This window comes from Haplochromis burtoni, unplaced genomic scaffold (genome assembly GCF_018398535.1).
Source record: "Haplochromis burtoni strain Fernald_Lab_line unplaced genomic scaffold, NCSU_Asbu1 Contig_496, whole genome shotgun sequence".
NCBI lineage: Eukaryota > Metazoa > Chordata > Actinopteri > Cichliformes > Cichlidae > Haplochromis > Haplochromis burtoni.
This window is the reverse complement of record NW_024582857.1, coordinates 342,748-358,834: the sequence shown is the minus strand read 5'-3', so window position 1 is coordinate 358,834 and position 16,087 is coordinate 342,748. Positions and strand designations below refer to the sequence as shown.

The 16,087-nt window shown below is 39.9% G+C and overlaps 1 protein-coding gene across 1 annotated transcript in view; it reads left to right on the top strand.

Annotated features, from left to right (window-relative positions):
* The window catches only part of hdac11 (histone deacetylase 11), a 49,109-nt gene that overhangs the window by 13,076 nt on the left and 19,946 nt on the right, over positions 1 to 16,087 (top strand). The window contains exons 7-9 of the mRNA XM_005947170.3: positions 5,788 to 5,864; positions 6,207 to 6,269; positions 15,479 to 15,575. Coding sequence (XP_005947232.1) covers positions 5,788 to 5,864; positions 6,207 to 6,269; positions 15,479 to 15,575 — 237 coding nt within the window. The remainder of the gene's footprint in view (positions 1 to 5,787; positions 5,865 to 6,206; positions 6,270 to 15,478; positions 15,576 to 16,087) is intronic.

Genomic DNA, 16,087 nt, shown 5'->3' with positions numbered 1-16,087 from the left:
CTGTACCATTGATTCATTAATGCTGAAATCTCCGGCAGCTGCTCTATTCCCATGTTGTTGCAGTATATATTAATGACTAACCTCGTATTGTGGATGGATTATCTCAGTTGTTCTCCTGACTGAAGTTTGGTCCGTTTACAGCATCCTGCCATGCGATTGCATTTGTCCCTGACCATCAGGAGCCCTCACGTTAACTTTTATCGAGTGGAAAAAAGTTAGCGTTCATCCTCCAGCTTCACTGTGTTTATGTGACGCTAACATAGCTGTGTGCTAGCAATCATGTAGCACAACATTATATACCAGCTAGTCCAACTTCAGTAACCCTGCAAAAGTCACTGCTGTTTAGTTTTCTGTCTTCTTTTATGTTGGAAGTGATAGCAGAGCTGTACATTTGAATTTTTTCAAAAATCTCTCAGTCAGAACTAGAGATGGACCGATTCGATATTACGTATCAGTATCTGTCCGATACTGACCTAAATTACTGTATCAGATATCGGAGAGAAATAAAAAACGTAATCCGATCCATTAAATATCACAAAACACCTCACAAAACTTGCGACATAACATATCCCAGCTCATAACCTTAGCACGTCGGAGCAGTATGCGTCTCGTGATAGAGCGGCTGTAGCGTGTGAGACCTGTCGGCAGTCTGGTTGAGCATTTGGAGCCTCGCTGCGTGCTTCCAAACCGGCATTTCATCTCCGAGAAAGCTATCCCAGAGAAGTAAAGCAAGTGTGTAAGTTCATCTCTGTATGTTAGTAAAGCTTAACAACCGATATATGGAGCGACTGCCTCTTCTCTCCCCCTCCCTCTCCTGCTGCTACTTCAATCATGAAACTGATCAATGATCAGCTGATCGGCTTTTCTGTCGCGACTCCCGTCTCTCTTGTTTGTTTATCGCCCACTTCGCGCCAGAAAGAGGAAACCAGCGGATAAACAACAGCCGCACGTTTAAGCTTGATAAACTGTTGTTACACCAGGATCCTTTTCTACGCAGCTGACGGCTGTAACTGTGCAGGGGCGGGTCTAGCAAAGTTTTGCCAGGGGGGCCGATAGGGCATTAACAGGGAAAGGGGGGCACAAAAACATTTTTTTCTAATTGTCATGTCTAGCTTTTAATAAATAATTATCTGAATCTTACAACCAAAGTTTTCATCTGATGTAAAATGTATAGAAGTCCATTATTGTATATAGTAACAATTAAGTCAAATTTCTAACCTAGAAAGCTACAGTACTTTTATCTTTGCAATTCTGTTGAAGAAAGATGTTGAATCTATTTAATTATTGTAAAAAAAATATTTGACTTCTGTGCATTTTTTTATTTTATTTATTTATCTATTTTTTAACACGTGCTTTAAATTAAAGTCCATTACGTCAGTTAAGCATGAGTGTGGGGGGTGGGGGGTGGTTCTCTATTTTGTTTTGTTTTTGCTGGGAGTTGGCAGCCCTATTAGTTAGGTTGTTTTATATTTCCACTAAGTACTCTTTAAAATACCAGAATAGGGAGGATGGTGCAGGTTTAAGTTTATTAGATTGATCAGTGTTGCTGAACTATGAAATATTTTGGGTGCAGTGTATTTTTGCATACAGGTATAACAGAATAGCTTTAGTGTTGCTTTGTTTAAAACTTGAGTATGAACTTATACAAAATGCAGCAAGATGCTTAAAAAAAATACATAATTCATACATACGATGCACCGCTGTCGATTTTTGAGAAAATTAAAGGAGTTTAAGCGCGCCTTATAGTGCGGAAAATATGTTAGCATTTTTACAAGTGCTACTGGTCTGGCATTTAAGCAGCAGCCAGCTAGAGTCAGGTATATGTACACATTGCTTTCCTGGATATTCTGTATCACAGCAGCTAGTGTCTCAGCTTAAATAAATGCGTTTGTTTGACTCTGTGATAAAGCGTCAAACAAATAAATTGCTCAGTTAAGCGGCCACAATGTTTTCATTTGGGATTTTTTGTTGTAAACTTTGCTGCAGGCTCACAGCAGAAACATGCAAGGTGTATCTATATAAAAGTCATTCATAAAGACAATGACATTAAAAATGCATGCCGTGGAAGATTCCGGGTCTTAGGACGTTAACATTCTCAGTGAAGCTGGATTTAAGAAATAAGTGCTTAAAATTTTTAGCGCATGTTTTTTGCCAGTACAGAGCGTGACGTCACTTTTATACTGCATGTTGAAAAACCAAAGAAACCAGCAGGTTCGAGCCTGTTTTGAGTGAGGTGACAGGTGGTTCACTGAAACAAGCTAGAGTCAGAAAAACTGGGATTTTTTTTTTCCCCTCTTCTGGCCGTGTGTACCGTGCAGCACTATTTTATGCAATAAAACAGCATTTCTTTTCCCAAGCAAACCTGAACAGTTCACAAAACAATAGGTCACCACATGTGCATCACACCACAACTATAACTAATACATAGAAGACCTGACTAAACTAGAAGTGATCATTTTAAAATCTGTTTAAAATGTATCTAATCAGAGCTGATTGTTAATTAAACCTACAAATCTGTAATATAAGCTTAAAAAATACATGTATGCAATTCTTAAATGAAATCAACTACTCTGATTTAAGCAGAAATCGTGAGACTCATCTGTATGAAGGAGCAATTTGAAAAGATAGGTTTGGAAGCATTTAGTATTGACTGTAGGACCTCTTAATAAATTCGAAAAGAAATAAAACTCGTAGGACTCTATATTAGCATTTTATTCAAGATCTTGTTATTCAAGATCTAATCTCATTTTTCAGTGGACCCTGGGGCCTTCTTTTTCTGTTTTAGGCCCACAGCCATGAGGAGTCTTTTCCACGATGTATTCTTCTTTGTTTTTCCTGGGAGATTTTCTACTGGAGCAGCAGCTTCCCCCAGGACGGCCTGTGATTCGGGGACAAGGTGTTCCTCCTGCTCTGAAACCTTCTCAGCAGTGTTGAGACTGGTTGCAATCACTTCTTTGATTTGTGATCTTAATCTCTCCACCTCTCGGATAAGTGACCGCTCCTTCTCCGAGGTATCATTTTGCTGGGCTCGGAGCTCACATATTTGCTGTTCTAGGTGTTCCCTTGTGGCCCTCGGGTCTCTGATGAGGAACCGATCTGTTAATGCGCTTTCTACGTGCAGTCTGTTCTCCTGGTTTAGATGATGTTGAATTTGCCCGAGTTCTTGTTGAAGAGCTGCGCTAGCTAGTAGCTCCCTGTTGTTATTCTTTTGCTGCTTGAATTTGTCACAGATCTTTTGCAACCTTCGTGCCTCTTTCTTTGCTTTCTTCTCTGCATTCATGTACTTGTTCTTCAGACGTTTCTCCTGTTTTAGTTTATTTGTCGCATTGTCCAGCTGTTGATGTAGCCGATCCGTCTTTTCAGTTGACTGTTTCATTGATGTATTCTGTGCCATCATGACGTTGATCTGACTGAGAAGTCTGTTACCGTGTCTCATAGCACTCTGCAAATTTGTATCCTTTTCCTTCATCTGCCTTTGGAGGTGCTCTATTTCAGTTTTCTGTTCTTCCAGCTTGGCGGCCCCTTGAGCAGCCTTTTTTTCTAGGCAAGCACACAGAGTCTCAGCACTTTGGAGTTGATTCTTCAGCTTTTCCACTTGTGAAGCGAGCTTCCTCTTCTGATTATCAGAGTCCTGTAGCAACTTGGCTAATTTATAGCCTGACAAAGAACTCCAGTGAGGTTTTAGTGACTTGTTCATTTTTGTTGTTGGATTAAATGTTGTCCTCTCTGATGAGCTGTGCTGTTTCAGACAGGGCTGCAACTGACGATAGTTTATTTATAAGTTGGCATCAGGGAAACCGTAAAGAATGGAACCGCGTCAGTTTGAAGACATAAACAAGCTCCACATTGCTGTATACACTTTTGCACCAACAGTTTTACAAAGCATGTTATGAAAAAATGTGCACTGTATTTTCTTCTAAGATTAGAAAAGACTGCCTTATTCACCCAACCATATTGTTATATTACAATGACAACACTGAGAATATAGCATAAAACACACTTTTCCCTTTTTTTCTCATTGGACACACACCATTGCTGTTTCTGAAATTATTGCATGGTCATATTTTTATTACTTTGTTATAGGGCTGCCACAAACGATTATTTTGATAGTCGACTAGTCACCGATTATTTTTCTGATTAGTCGACTAATCAGATCATCATCCATTGGACGTACAACGTACAGCTTATTGCACCAGCAGCATCTGCTCTTATATAACTATCATTACCTTACAGCTTTAAGTGTTTAAGTTAAGTGCTAACTAAAAATAAAGACAAGATGATAGTTTATTAAATTTGAATGAAATCTGCAGATTGATCTCACACTTCTGATAATCAGCTGTCTGCTTGAGGTTTATTCAGCTGTGTGTAAACTCTAACTTTAATCTCAGCCTAACCGATTTACTCAGGAACAAATAAAATACTGAAAAAGCCAAACAATAACATTTTTAAGTTATCTAAGTGACTTATATATATGTTTATCCTGAGTAGCGAAAGACGGCGGTGGGTTTGAAAACGATCTGCCGGGAGTCCGGTGTTCTCACGGCTCTAGTGAGCCTTGCCCCCGGCTCGCTATCGAGCTGGTGGGTAACAGACGTCTCTGAAAACGTCAGAGCGCTTTTGAAAATATGTGGTGTCCTGATAAACTGAGCAGATATTTGAGGTTTACACAGCTACATTCTCGCCTGAAAATATGTTAAACGTTTATTTTGTGACCCAGAAAGAATAATAACAGTAACATTAAAACTAACTAGCTGCCGCCATTGTTGGAAACAGCAGCATCCTGCACAACGATGGCGACAGGTCGGCGAGACGTGATTGTGGATGCCGCTCAGGTGCGTCCGCCTCCCCAGCAGCCGCGCCGCAGACCACGCCCTGCCACAGTACTTTTCTCTTGTCCCCTTAGCTCCTAGCCTACTCGCTAGCAGCAATCAAATCAGGAGTGACATGTTTAGCCGCATGTTCTCCTTAAATTGCTGTCTGTCTGAATAGTATCCAAAAAAAACGATGGGCAGCTTTACTGACCGAGAAGATAAAGAGTGTCATTTAGCTGTTACTGATGTTAAAGGGGCCGTACACTGTATTAGGAACTGGGGTATGTAAACCTCAGATCAGGGTCATTGGGGTAGTTTGTGTTGAGATTATGATTTAAAAAGAGTAAACACAATTGTTTGACAATAAATGTGTTTAGCCTTCCAGAAACCATGAATGAAAGTAAAGTTTTTGTGCTATCATTCATATTCTCTGAAAAATGGTTAAGAAATCATAAATTCTTCCAGGGTAAATCAACTTATGAGAGCAACTGTATGTTAATATAGCACCACCTTCAGTTAGCTTTACACAAATATAGAAACATCTTTTCTCAACACCATGAGGATGAAGAACCCTTATAAAGGACTGTTTTTGAAACAGCCACCACATATTTCTCTGTATTTTAATACTCTGTATTTTAATGAACGTGACCAAATCAGGTCAGAGGAGACTATATTTCATAACCTGAACGAAGGCTTCTCATCCCAGTTGTTAAAAAGGTCTCTTCACACAGTGCTTTTCCCTGTAGACTGCTGCTGTCCTAGCATTACAGCAGCATTAGAACAGTCCCATTTGGTGTCAGTAGTCCCACTGTTATACCACATGGGAAAAGCAGCCATTTTTATAAGGTGCAATAAACTCAATAACAGCCCATTTTAAATCGGCATTTATAGCCATTTTGAATAATGGACTTCTTAGAAACCTGCTCGGTTAGTCTAATGGCCCTGAGACAGAGCCTGTGAATTTTCTGTTTCCCAGGAGGAGGCTTCCACCACTGCTCCAGCGACAGAGGAGGTGGATTTTGTGCCTATGCTGACATCACTTTGGCCATCAAGGTAAAACTGAATCAGACACTTTTTTTTTTTTTTTTTTTTAGATTCCCCATTATTTAACACATTGACTTGACACTCATTGTTAAAACTGCCATTATTCAAAATCAAGGCATGAACCCAAACGCACAGTTGGAAAAAGGAAAGTTTTCACTAGAACACCCATAAAGTACAAACAGGAATCGCATGAAGCTCATTGTTCTTTATGGATGAGTTAAAAGATTAATTTGGGCATTGTGAACATTGTTCTGCTTGAGTTTTTCATGTAAATCCATGTGAGATGTAAAAGTTTTTCTCATGCTGGGGATGTGTGTTCAGAAAGCAAATATTTTCTGATTTATCTCTCAGTTTCTGTTTGAGAGAGTCGAAGGCATCTCCAGGGTGACCATCATCGATCTGGATGCTCATCAGGTGAGCCGATACATCACTTCTCTCCGTGTCAATTCACACCGCTGCTTAGCAGCCATCATTGATGACAAAATAGCCCCACTTTTACCGCCAGAGCCTCCCTGCAGGCAAATTTGGCCCTTACCATCAGATTCAGCAGAATGTATCTTAAAACGTCTCCGCTGACAAACAGCCGAATGAATACAGGCCTATGCAAACAGTAGGATGTCTTCAGCAATGTTAGGTACCTTGTTTGTTTGGGCTTTTTTCATATTGTGAAAAATGTGTCCTAACCATGATAAAGAATCACTTTTGATATTTTTTAAATTAAAACAATGGCTATTCTTACAACTACAGCTTGAAAATGTTTAAGGCCAATATTGATTAATTTCATTCTGATGTTTTTTCAATAATGTTGGAAAAAACAGAATGAATGCTGTTCTTGAAGGTCATTTCACCTTTGTTGTGGAGATTTGAGGAAAATGAGTGAAAAACCAGCATCCAGACATCATATTTCTGTATTCCTGCATGTTTCCAAAAACTGTTTGATATACTTTGTGAGAATTTTGATAAATGCAGGGATCTCCATCCATCATGGGATACTTCCCCACTGACCTAATCCCCGTCTCACTCACGTGTTTGTTCGTGTGTCCTTCTGGGCACATGGCGGGTGCCTCTTGCTATGTTAAGAGGTGGAGGGGTGTATTTGTTTATGAATGCAAGTAGCTGTAATTTGGCATCTTAATCAAAAATAATAATGTTCTTTATTATTTTTCTTTGTTTTTGTAAAACAGCACATTTGTAAAAAAAAATCATAAGTAACAACAATAGTTTTATTTTAGAAATTAAAAATAAATTATGACTAAAGAGGTTGTGCATACAGGTGGATTAACAATTAATTTGGTAATTACCAGTACTGTTAGTTTAAGGCAGCTTTGACATAAACTTGCATTAGGTGGTGGTGTAATACATTTAACACTGTATAATAATGCTGTGCATCATTTGTGGGCTGAACTCTCTTAAGCTGTAGAAAACAATGACTCAACCTTTTTAAGACCCTGATTAACATATATTTGCCTTAAGATATATTTTCAGCATAATGACTTGTATCCACCACCAATTAGGCTTAAGAATTATGCAAACACTGATGATGTCTTAACAACCCAGGTTCAAGGCTGCATTGTATTAATAGCCTGGCATTCATGTTTGAGACCAGTTTGCACGTACAGTGGGGCAAAAAAGTATTTAGTCAGCCACCGATTGTGCAAGTTCCCCCACCTAAAATGATGACAGAGGTCAGTAATTTGCACCAGAGGTACACTTCAACTGTGAGAGACAGAATGTGAAAAAAAAATCCATGAATCCACATGGTAGGATTTGTAAAGAATTTATTCGTAAATCAGGGTGGAAAATAAGTATTTGGTCAATAACAAAAATACAACTCAATACTTTGTAACATAACCTTTGTTGGCAATAACAGAGGTCAAACGTTTACTATAGGTCTTTACCAGGTTTGCACACACAGTAGCTGGTATTTTGGCCCATTCCTCCATGCAGATCTTCTCGAGAGCAGTGATGTTTTGGGGCTGTCGCCGAGCAACACGGACTTTCAACTCCCGCCACAGATTTTCTATGGGGTTGAGGTCTGGAGACTGGCTAGGCCACTCCAGGACTTTCAAATGCTTCTTACGGAGCCACTCCTTTGTTGCCCGGGCGGTGTGTTTTGGATCATTGTCATGTTGGAAGACCCAGCCTCGTTTCATCTTCAAAGTTCTCACTGATGGAAGGAGGTTTTGGCTCAAAATCTCACGATACATGGCCCCATTCATTCTGTCCTTAACACGGATCAGTCGTCCTGTCCCCTTGGCAGAAAAACAGCCCCATAGCATGATGTTTCCACCCCCATGCTTCACAGTAGGTATGGTGTTCTTGGGATGCAACTCGGTATTCTTCTTCCTCCAAACACGACGAGTTGAGTTTATACCAAAAAGTTCTACTTTGGTTTCATCTGACCACATGACATTCTCCCAATCCTCTGCTGTATCATCCATGTGCTCTCTGGCAAACTTCAGACGGGCCTGGACATGCACTGGCTTCAGCAGCGGAACACGTCTGGCACTGCGGGATTTGATTCCCTGCCGTTGTAGTGTGTTACTGATGGTGACCTTTGTTACTTTGGTCCCAGCTCTCTGCAGGTCATTCACCAGGTCCCCCCGTGTGGTTCTGGGATCTTTGCTCACCGTTCTCATGATCATTTTGACCCCACGGGATGAGATCTTGCGTGGAGCCCCAGATCGAGGGAGATTATCAGTGGTCTTGTATGTCTTCCATTTTCTGATGATTGCTCCCACAGTTGATTTTTTCACACCAAGCTGCTTGCCTATTGTAGATTCACTCTTCCCAGTCTGGTGCAGGTCTACAATACTTTTCCTGGTGTCCTTCGAAAGCTCTTTGGTCTTGGCCATGGCGGAGTTTGGAGTCTGACTGTTTGAGGCTGTGGACAGGTGTCTTTTATACAGATGATGAGTTCAAACAGGTGCCATTCATACAGGTAACGAGTGGGGGACAGAAAAGCTTCTTACAGAAGACGTTACAGGTCTGTGAGAGCCAGAGATTTTCCTTGTTTGAGGTGACCAAATACTTATTTTCCACCCTGATTTACGAATAAATTCTTTACAAATCCTACCATGTGGATTCATGGATTTTTTTTCACATTCTGTCTCTCACAGTTGAAGTGTACCTCTGGTGCAAATTACTGACCTCTGTCATCATTTTAAGTGGGGGAACTTGCACAATCGGTGGCTGACTAAATACTTTTTTGCCCCACCGTAATAACCTACATCTATTGACAAATGGTAGGGATCAATATAGATGCTGAGTGAATTATTCATTAAGACCAAAGAATAAACCTACACTGCCCTCTTAGCAGATAATTGGGCTGAGAGAAAAGCAGTAACCTGTGGCTCAGGTGGTAGAGCAGGTCGGTGGATTGATCCCCGGTTTCTCCTGTCCATGTGTCGGAGTTGCCCCCAGTGCAACCATCCAGTGTTAATTCAATTCAATTCAATTCAATTTTATTTATATAGCGCCAAATCACAACATAAGTCGCCTCAAGGCGCTTCATAGATACAGAGAAAAACCCAACAATCATATGACCCCCTATGAGCAAGCACTTTGGCAACAGTGGGAAGGAAAAACTCCCTTTTAACAGGAAGAAACCTCCGGCAGAACCAGGCTCAGGGAGGGGCGGCCATCTGCTGCGACCGGTTGGGGTGAGAGAAGGAAGACAGGATAAAGACATGCTGTGGAAGAGAGACAGAGGTTAATAACAGATATGATTCAATGCAGAGAGGTCTATTAACACATAGTGAGTGAGAAAGGTGACTGGAAAGGAAAAACTCAATGCATCATGGGAATCCCCCGGCAGCCTACGTCTATTGCAGCATAACTAAGGGAGGATTCAGGGTCACCTGGTCCAGCCCTAACTATATGCTTTAGCAAAAAGGAAAGTTTTGAAGCCTAATCTTGAAAGTAGAGATAGTGTCTGTCTCCTGAATCCAAACTGGAAGCTGGTTCCACAGAAGAGGGGCCTGAAAACTGAAGGCTCTGCCTCCCATTCTACTTTTAAATACTCTAGGAACAACAAGTAGGCCTGCAGAGCGAGAGCGAAGTGCTCTAATAGGGTGATATGGTACTACAAGGTCATTAAGATAAGATGGGGCCTGATTATTTAAGACCTTGTATGTGAGGAGCAGGATTTTGAATTCAATTCTGGATTTAACAGGAAGCCAATGAAGGGAAGCCAAAACAGGAGAAATCTGCTCTCTCTTTCTAGTCCCTGTCAGGACTCTTGCTGCAGCATTTTGGATTAGCTGAAGGCTTTTCAGGGAGTTTTTTGGACATCCTGATAATAATGAATTACAGTAGTCCAGCCTGGAAGTAATAAATGCATGAACTAGTTTTTCAGCGTCACTCTGAGACAGGATATTTCTAATTTTAGAGATGTTGCAAATGGAAGAAAGCAGTCTTACATATTTGTTTAATATGTGCATTGAAGGACATGTCCTGGTCAAAAATGACTCCAAGGTTCCTCACAGCGTTACTGGAGGCCAAGGTAATGCCATCCAGAGTAAGAATCTGCTTAGATACCATATTTCTAAGCTTTTCAGGTTAGCATGTGCGTGAATATTGGATAGAAGTGCTGAGGTACAGAGAAAAAGCATTGTACAAATGTGTGTGTGACTGTGAATGTGACTTGTAGTTGAAAGCACTCTGTGTGCTCAAATTGAGTAGAAAGGCACTATAGAAGTATTGGTCCATTTACTATGACATATAACGTTTTCTTGTGAGCAGTGTAATAGATTCTACAACGCTGTGATGCTTTTTCACAGCGAAGCAGTAATGATTTTTAGGTTGAGTTTATAAGATGCTTGCTTGGAGTCCAGCTCTGAGAGCATATTCTTATCTGTCTATTACGTTTATAAAGCATCACCTGTGTGTGATGCGAAACCGAAAATATGGATTTTGTGATCTCAGATACAGATATCTATTGATCATTATATAGTCTATAATACTTAATGCTTACCGTAATAAAGGGGAACAGTTAATTATTTTCTGCGATATAGAGCAACACTATGTCTGGAAGGAGAGAATCTGTTCAAACCTGACTTACCTGTACCAGGACAATCACTGATGTTTTCTAAAATCGTTTGCTATGATGGCATCTCTGCATAGCTCAGTATTGCATCACAGGTTTCGTCACTTTGAATAAATGCTTGGGTGGGCCAGCTATATTAATGAAATATTTATGTATATTTTTTACCCAACCATCGATTTGGCCTATGTCAGCTATAAAGGGCAAAAAGTGAGGTACACTCTGGAAAGGTGGCACAGGGCTAAGGCAGAGAGACAGACAATTACTCGTACTCGCATTCACAGTTAATCTAACATGCATGTCTTTGGACTGTGAGAACCTCAGGTAACCAGAGAAAGTCCACGCAGGAAGGCCCAAGCAGCGACACAAGGTCGCAGCCGCAGCATTTTACTGCATTGTATTTTGTACCAAATCATCATCAGTGGCCGACAAGTGGTGCTCGCTTTCAGACATGTCTGGGTTTGTGTTTTTGTTGTGTACACTAGTTCACAGCCCTCGTATTTAAGTAAGCATGGATGCGCCTTCTTTTTTTCATGTACACATCTTTGCCTGCTGGCGATGTACCACTACAATACTTCAAACTGTTGAAATAAGTTGAAACTTTTTCACAAAGACCCTTGGGACTGTCAACCAGCTTTTAAGTTATTACCTTCATTCTCCTAGGAGTTCATTCCAAATCATCTCAACCAGGCTTAGACTGAATGATTACTGCTTTCTCGCTCTCACAAACACACACTCACACAAACAAACATACACTATAAGCCAGTGTCAAGATTTCGCTGGCACAAAGTCCATTGCTTACATTTCTTGCCCTAAGAAGTTACCCAATTTTTATTGGCCTCTCTCAGTGCTGGTTTCTTTGCAGCAGTTTAGTCATGAAGTCTTTATCCACACAATTTCTTGTAACAGTTGATGTTGAGAAAGGTCTACTACTTAAACTCTTAAGGATTGATGCAGGCTCTAATGTGAGGTGAAGTTAGCTGGTAATTTAGGTGGCTAACACTAATGGACTCATTCTCTGCAGCAGAGGGAACTCTTGGTCTTCTGTTTCTTCAGGCAGTCCTCATTCTAGCATTTGAAGGTTTTGAAGATTGTATTCGAAACTTTTAATGTTTTAACTATACATTGGTAAAACACAACTGATGCTGATTAGTACAGTTAGAAATTCCAGGGACCGTTCACCATCACTGACATGCAACAATTTTATGATGATGGTGGGTAAAATAATCCCATTCTAGGAGATTAGGGGGTTAAGATGTTGCTCGTCAATATCTTGATAGTTTTTGTTTGCTCACTAATTTGTGTTTTTCTTTTCTTTTTTTCCTGTGTTGTTTTTATAAAATTTATAAAAGTTTTTTTCTGGAACATAGATAATAGTTAGAATATTTTAATATAGAATACAAAGAAAAGGACAAATACTCATCTTATGCTTTATGAGTAGGGATGGGAAACAAGAACCAGTAATTCCATTACTTACAGCATGCTAATGCTAAACTAGCCAAGAACCCAGAGTGATGGTAAAGCTGAGTGAACTTTGAACCCAGGCCAGCAGCCAGACTCTGAACATCTTCATTTTGTACTTGTTAATGTTTCTACAGTTGAATCACCGCAGGGATTTCTTTAAAGTCTCTCTGTGCCAGTTTCCATCTTTGCTTTGTGCTGTCGCTTTGTGTTCATACCTTTCGTATGAATACCTTTTCGAGAAAAATCGTACGTGTGTCCTCATTAGATCAGAAATTTGTCTTTGTGTCTGTAGCCTGAGGATTATATTAATTTTTATAAATCTACAGTGTATGTGTATAAACAGTCAGCAGCCTAAAAAAATATTCTCTGCATCTCTGAGATGGAAAAAATTGATTTTTCTTTAATACTCTTTGATTATGATTTGTTAAGCATTAATGGATGGTTCTTATATTAAATACAGATGTTCAAGCTAAGTTAGGGAGGATATGTTCCAAAGAACTGAGGGAAAAATCCTGTTTGAAGGCTTTCAGCTGACACTAACAAATGACAGTGAAACAGCAGTCTTTTATTGTACAGTACAGGATGTGAGGAAGAAGATAAGATGAATAAGACTGGAGGCAGCAGGAGCTCAGGCAGCATATGAGATGATTTATAGTCTCCGCATATCTTTTGGATTTAGAGGACAGGGTATTCACTTATGTAGTCATTTTCTAAAAGAAGTCAGTGTGACCCCTCAGTTCAGTATGTTGGTTTATTCATACAGTATAAAATACAACTACATGCAAAAGTTACAGTTGTCTATAACCTTCAGATCCATCCGTGTCTTGATTGTTATTATGTGATGTCTACAATGCATCTCTAAAATAACCTAAGTGCAAATAAATATGTCTTGGCTGTTCTGGAGAAGCTTCAGGTGGGTCTTTCAAATTCTTTAACCTATGTGCTACATGCAGTCCCATTTCATCTCAAGTTCTCCAAACTATTAAAAAAGAGAGGAGAAAGAAAACAATCTGTGTGTATATCATTACATGTCCATCCAAAGTTACCAATTAAAATGGGATGTATTCTGCTTTTCTGTATTTCCTGTCATATATATATACTATTATACAGAGTTTATTCAGTGAAACCTCTGGTCAGTTAGGTAGCAGAGGGTCTTGTTAATCGGTTTCAGCTGCTTTTCTGTTACTGAAATTAACAACTGATGCACTAAAGGGTCAACAATGAGACAATCCCCAAACTGGAATGGGTTTACAGTTGGACAGTTTTCCCCTCATCATTGTTTCTGACTGGATATGCAAAGAGGAACAGGATGGGCATTGTAGTGCCTACAAAATGCCCTCCAACACACCACTGGTGTGAATGTCTCTAACCAAACAATCAGAGACTGACTTCATTAGGGTGGGCTGAGGACCCAGTCTCCTCTAGTATAGGTCCTGTATATTTGGTATTTGCACCCTGTGATTTTTAGGGTCTGGAAAAGCTGTGGGGAATTTATTATAAATCAAATTGTAATATTCATTGAAGTACATTTTTTGCAAATTGAGACCAGAAAAAAATCTAAAGGCTTATTCCAAATTGACATTCAATGCTGTAGGGGACAATCAAGTAAAAGAGAAATGTGCCCTCTTTTAATTGGAGGTTTTATGCATCATCATCGTATAATAAAAAGATCATCTGGTCCTTTGCAGGTCTTAAGATTTGGTAAATACAACCTCAACAACATGTAACATGTTAAACTGTCCCATTATTTATTCATGAAAAACTAAGCCTAAACATATTCTCAAACCCTCTTGTTGAATAATAATTGCTGTAATATTCAGTTTCACTCTCACTAAATAACTAGTACATCTAGTTTCTTCAGGATTTATAAGAATGTTTGTTAATATCGTTCATCTAAAAAAGTCATGTTTTCTACTAAGTTTAGCCTTCACATAAAGTGAAGTCAGAGTTTGGTATCAGGGAGTTTCATAATATAATAATAATTAAATTAAAAGTAATTAATAATGAACAATCCAGCAGGAATACAGTTCGGGTTACAGACTCACAGTGTAGTTTTTTGCCGCTCTTTTAGAAATTGTCTGTTTGCCACTGCATGTGCGTCATGCATGTCACTCCATGACATGCATGACGGACATCATGGCATCAACCCACTGAAAGCGTTCCTTTTTTGACTGCAGCTGGGAGAGATTTACTTCTCACAAGCAAACCCACAGCGTCAGACTGAGCTGTTCACACAGTGAAGCTGTTGTTGCATCGTGGAGTCGGCGTTCTGGAGACTGGTGATTCTTTATTTAATTGTCTGCTCTTGATGCAGCATCTGCCTTCTCTGCTTTCACAGCATTTGAGCTAATGTTGGCTCCTCGGTGACACTGTGCCCACCACTTTGTTCATTTGTCATTGTTTTGGATCCATGCTATTTTTTATATAAACATTATTATATTTAGTTCTGCATTTATCTGTGACATTTGTCATAAATGTAATATTTAAGTTTAGTGATGAATTTCTATAGATTTTGCAGTCCTAAGCCCTGCTTTGCTCCACTCACTCACTTGATCTTTACTTTGGATTTGTCGTTGAACCAGACATGAGAGCCTATCAAGCAGCCATCTTTACCATTCATCATATAAAAATGCATCACACAGTCATTGAGCATGATGCTCAGCTGGTACAGAACAGTCCTTCACATCCCATACATCCATTATTCCATCCAGTACTACTAAACTTGGCACAAAGCCTAATCTCCTGACAGCAGCCAGACACTTTGAGTGACAAATGGAGGGGAGGGAATGAAAAGTGATGGAACAGCTGTGAGTTTTTTGAAAGCATTTTTAACATTTAATGCCTTCAGATGACAAGACTATTTATTCCTCATCTGCTGCTGTCAGTCAGCGCAGCATGTCTCGGGTAAACAAATGGGTCTGAGGGACACCTGTGTGGACCTCGGCACTTTCAAATGATGTACTGTAGCTGACTGTCAAAGACATCTTCAAGGGTGAAAAAGGCTTACTTGATTCAGTTTGTCAGTGCTTAATGATGTTTGGAGAAACAGCGACAGCATCAAAATGTTTTCATGGTTTTTTTTTTTTTAATGGCACGTGGTCCTGCTGTTTTACAGGGAAATGGACACGAGCGTGACTTTCTGGACGACAGGCGAGTGTTCATCATGGATATGTACAATCGCTACATTTATCCTGGAGACGAATATGCCAAAAGTGAGTGAAAAGCACCGTCGATTTTCCTCTCAAACTGCCTCTTTTGACCTTTCAATTCATAACAATTTTGAAATAATTCGTACCTTCAAACAGGTTTATGCCGTTCACATGTTCTATAGGACGGAAATGCATGAGAAAAACAAACCCAACGCTTGTCCAAATACCCCATCAAGGTTGAGGTAGTAGCAGTGGTTAGTTGCCTTCCCCCACTCCCATCCCTTAGATGTCACTGTGTTTTAATTATGCTGTGATTTCCCCGAGCACTACAACTCACTCTGTTAGCACTCAGTGGGAAATCTAGCACGCAGCAGTCCCTGCAACACCATAATCATGGCTTCTGCACAAATTAATCTGTCAATACATTGAAGCTCCTCTGACAGGGACCACATTCCACTGTGTAGCCCCGATTCTAACAATACTCTGCAGAGCAAATGTCGCAGTCTGCCTTTAAAAAAATTCTCTCCGTCCTCCATCCAGTTATCTTGCTTTGCACAATTAATTGAATTTAAGAC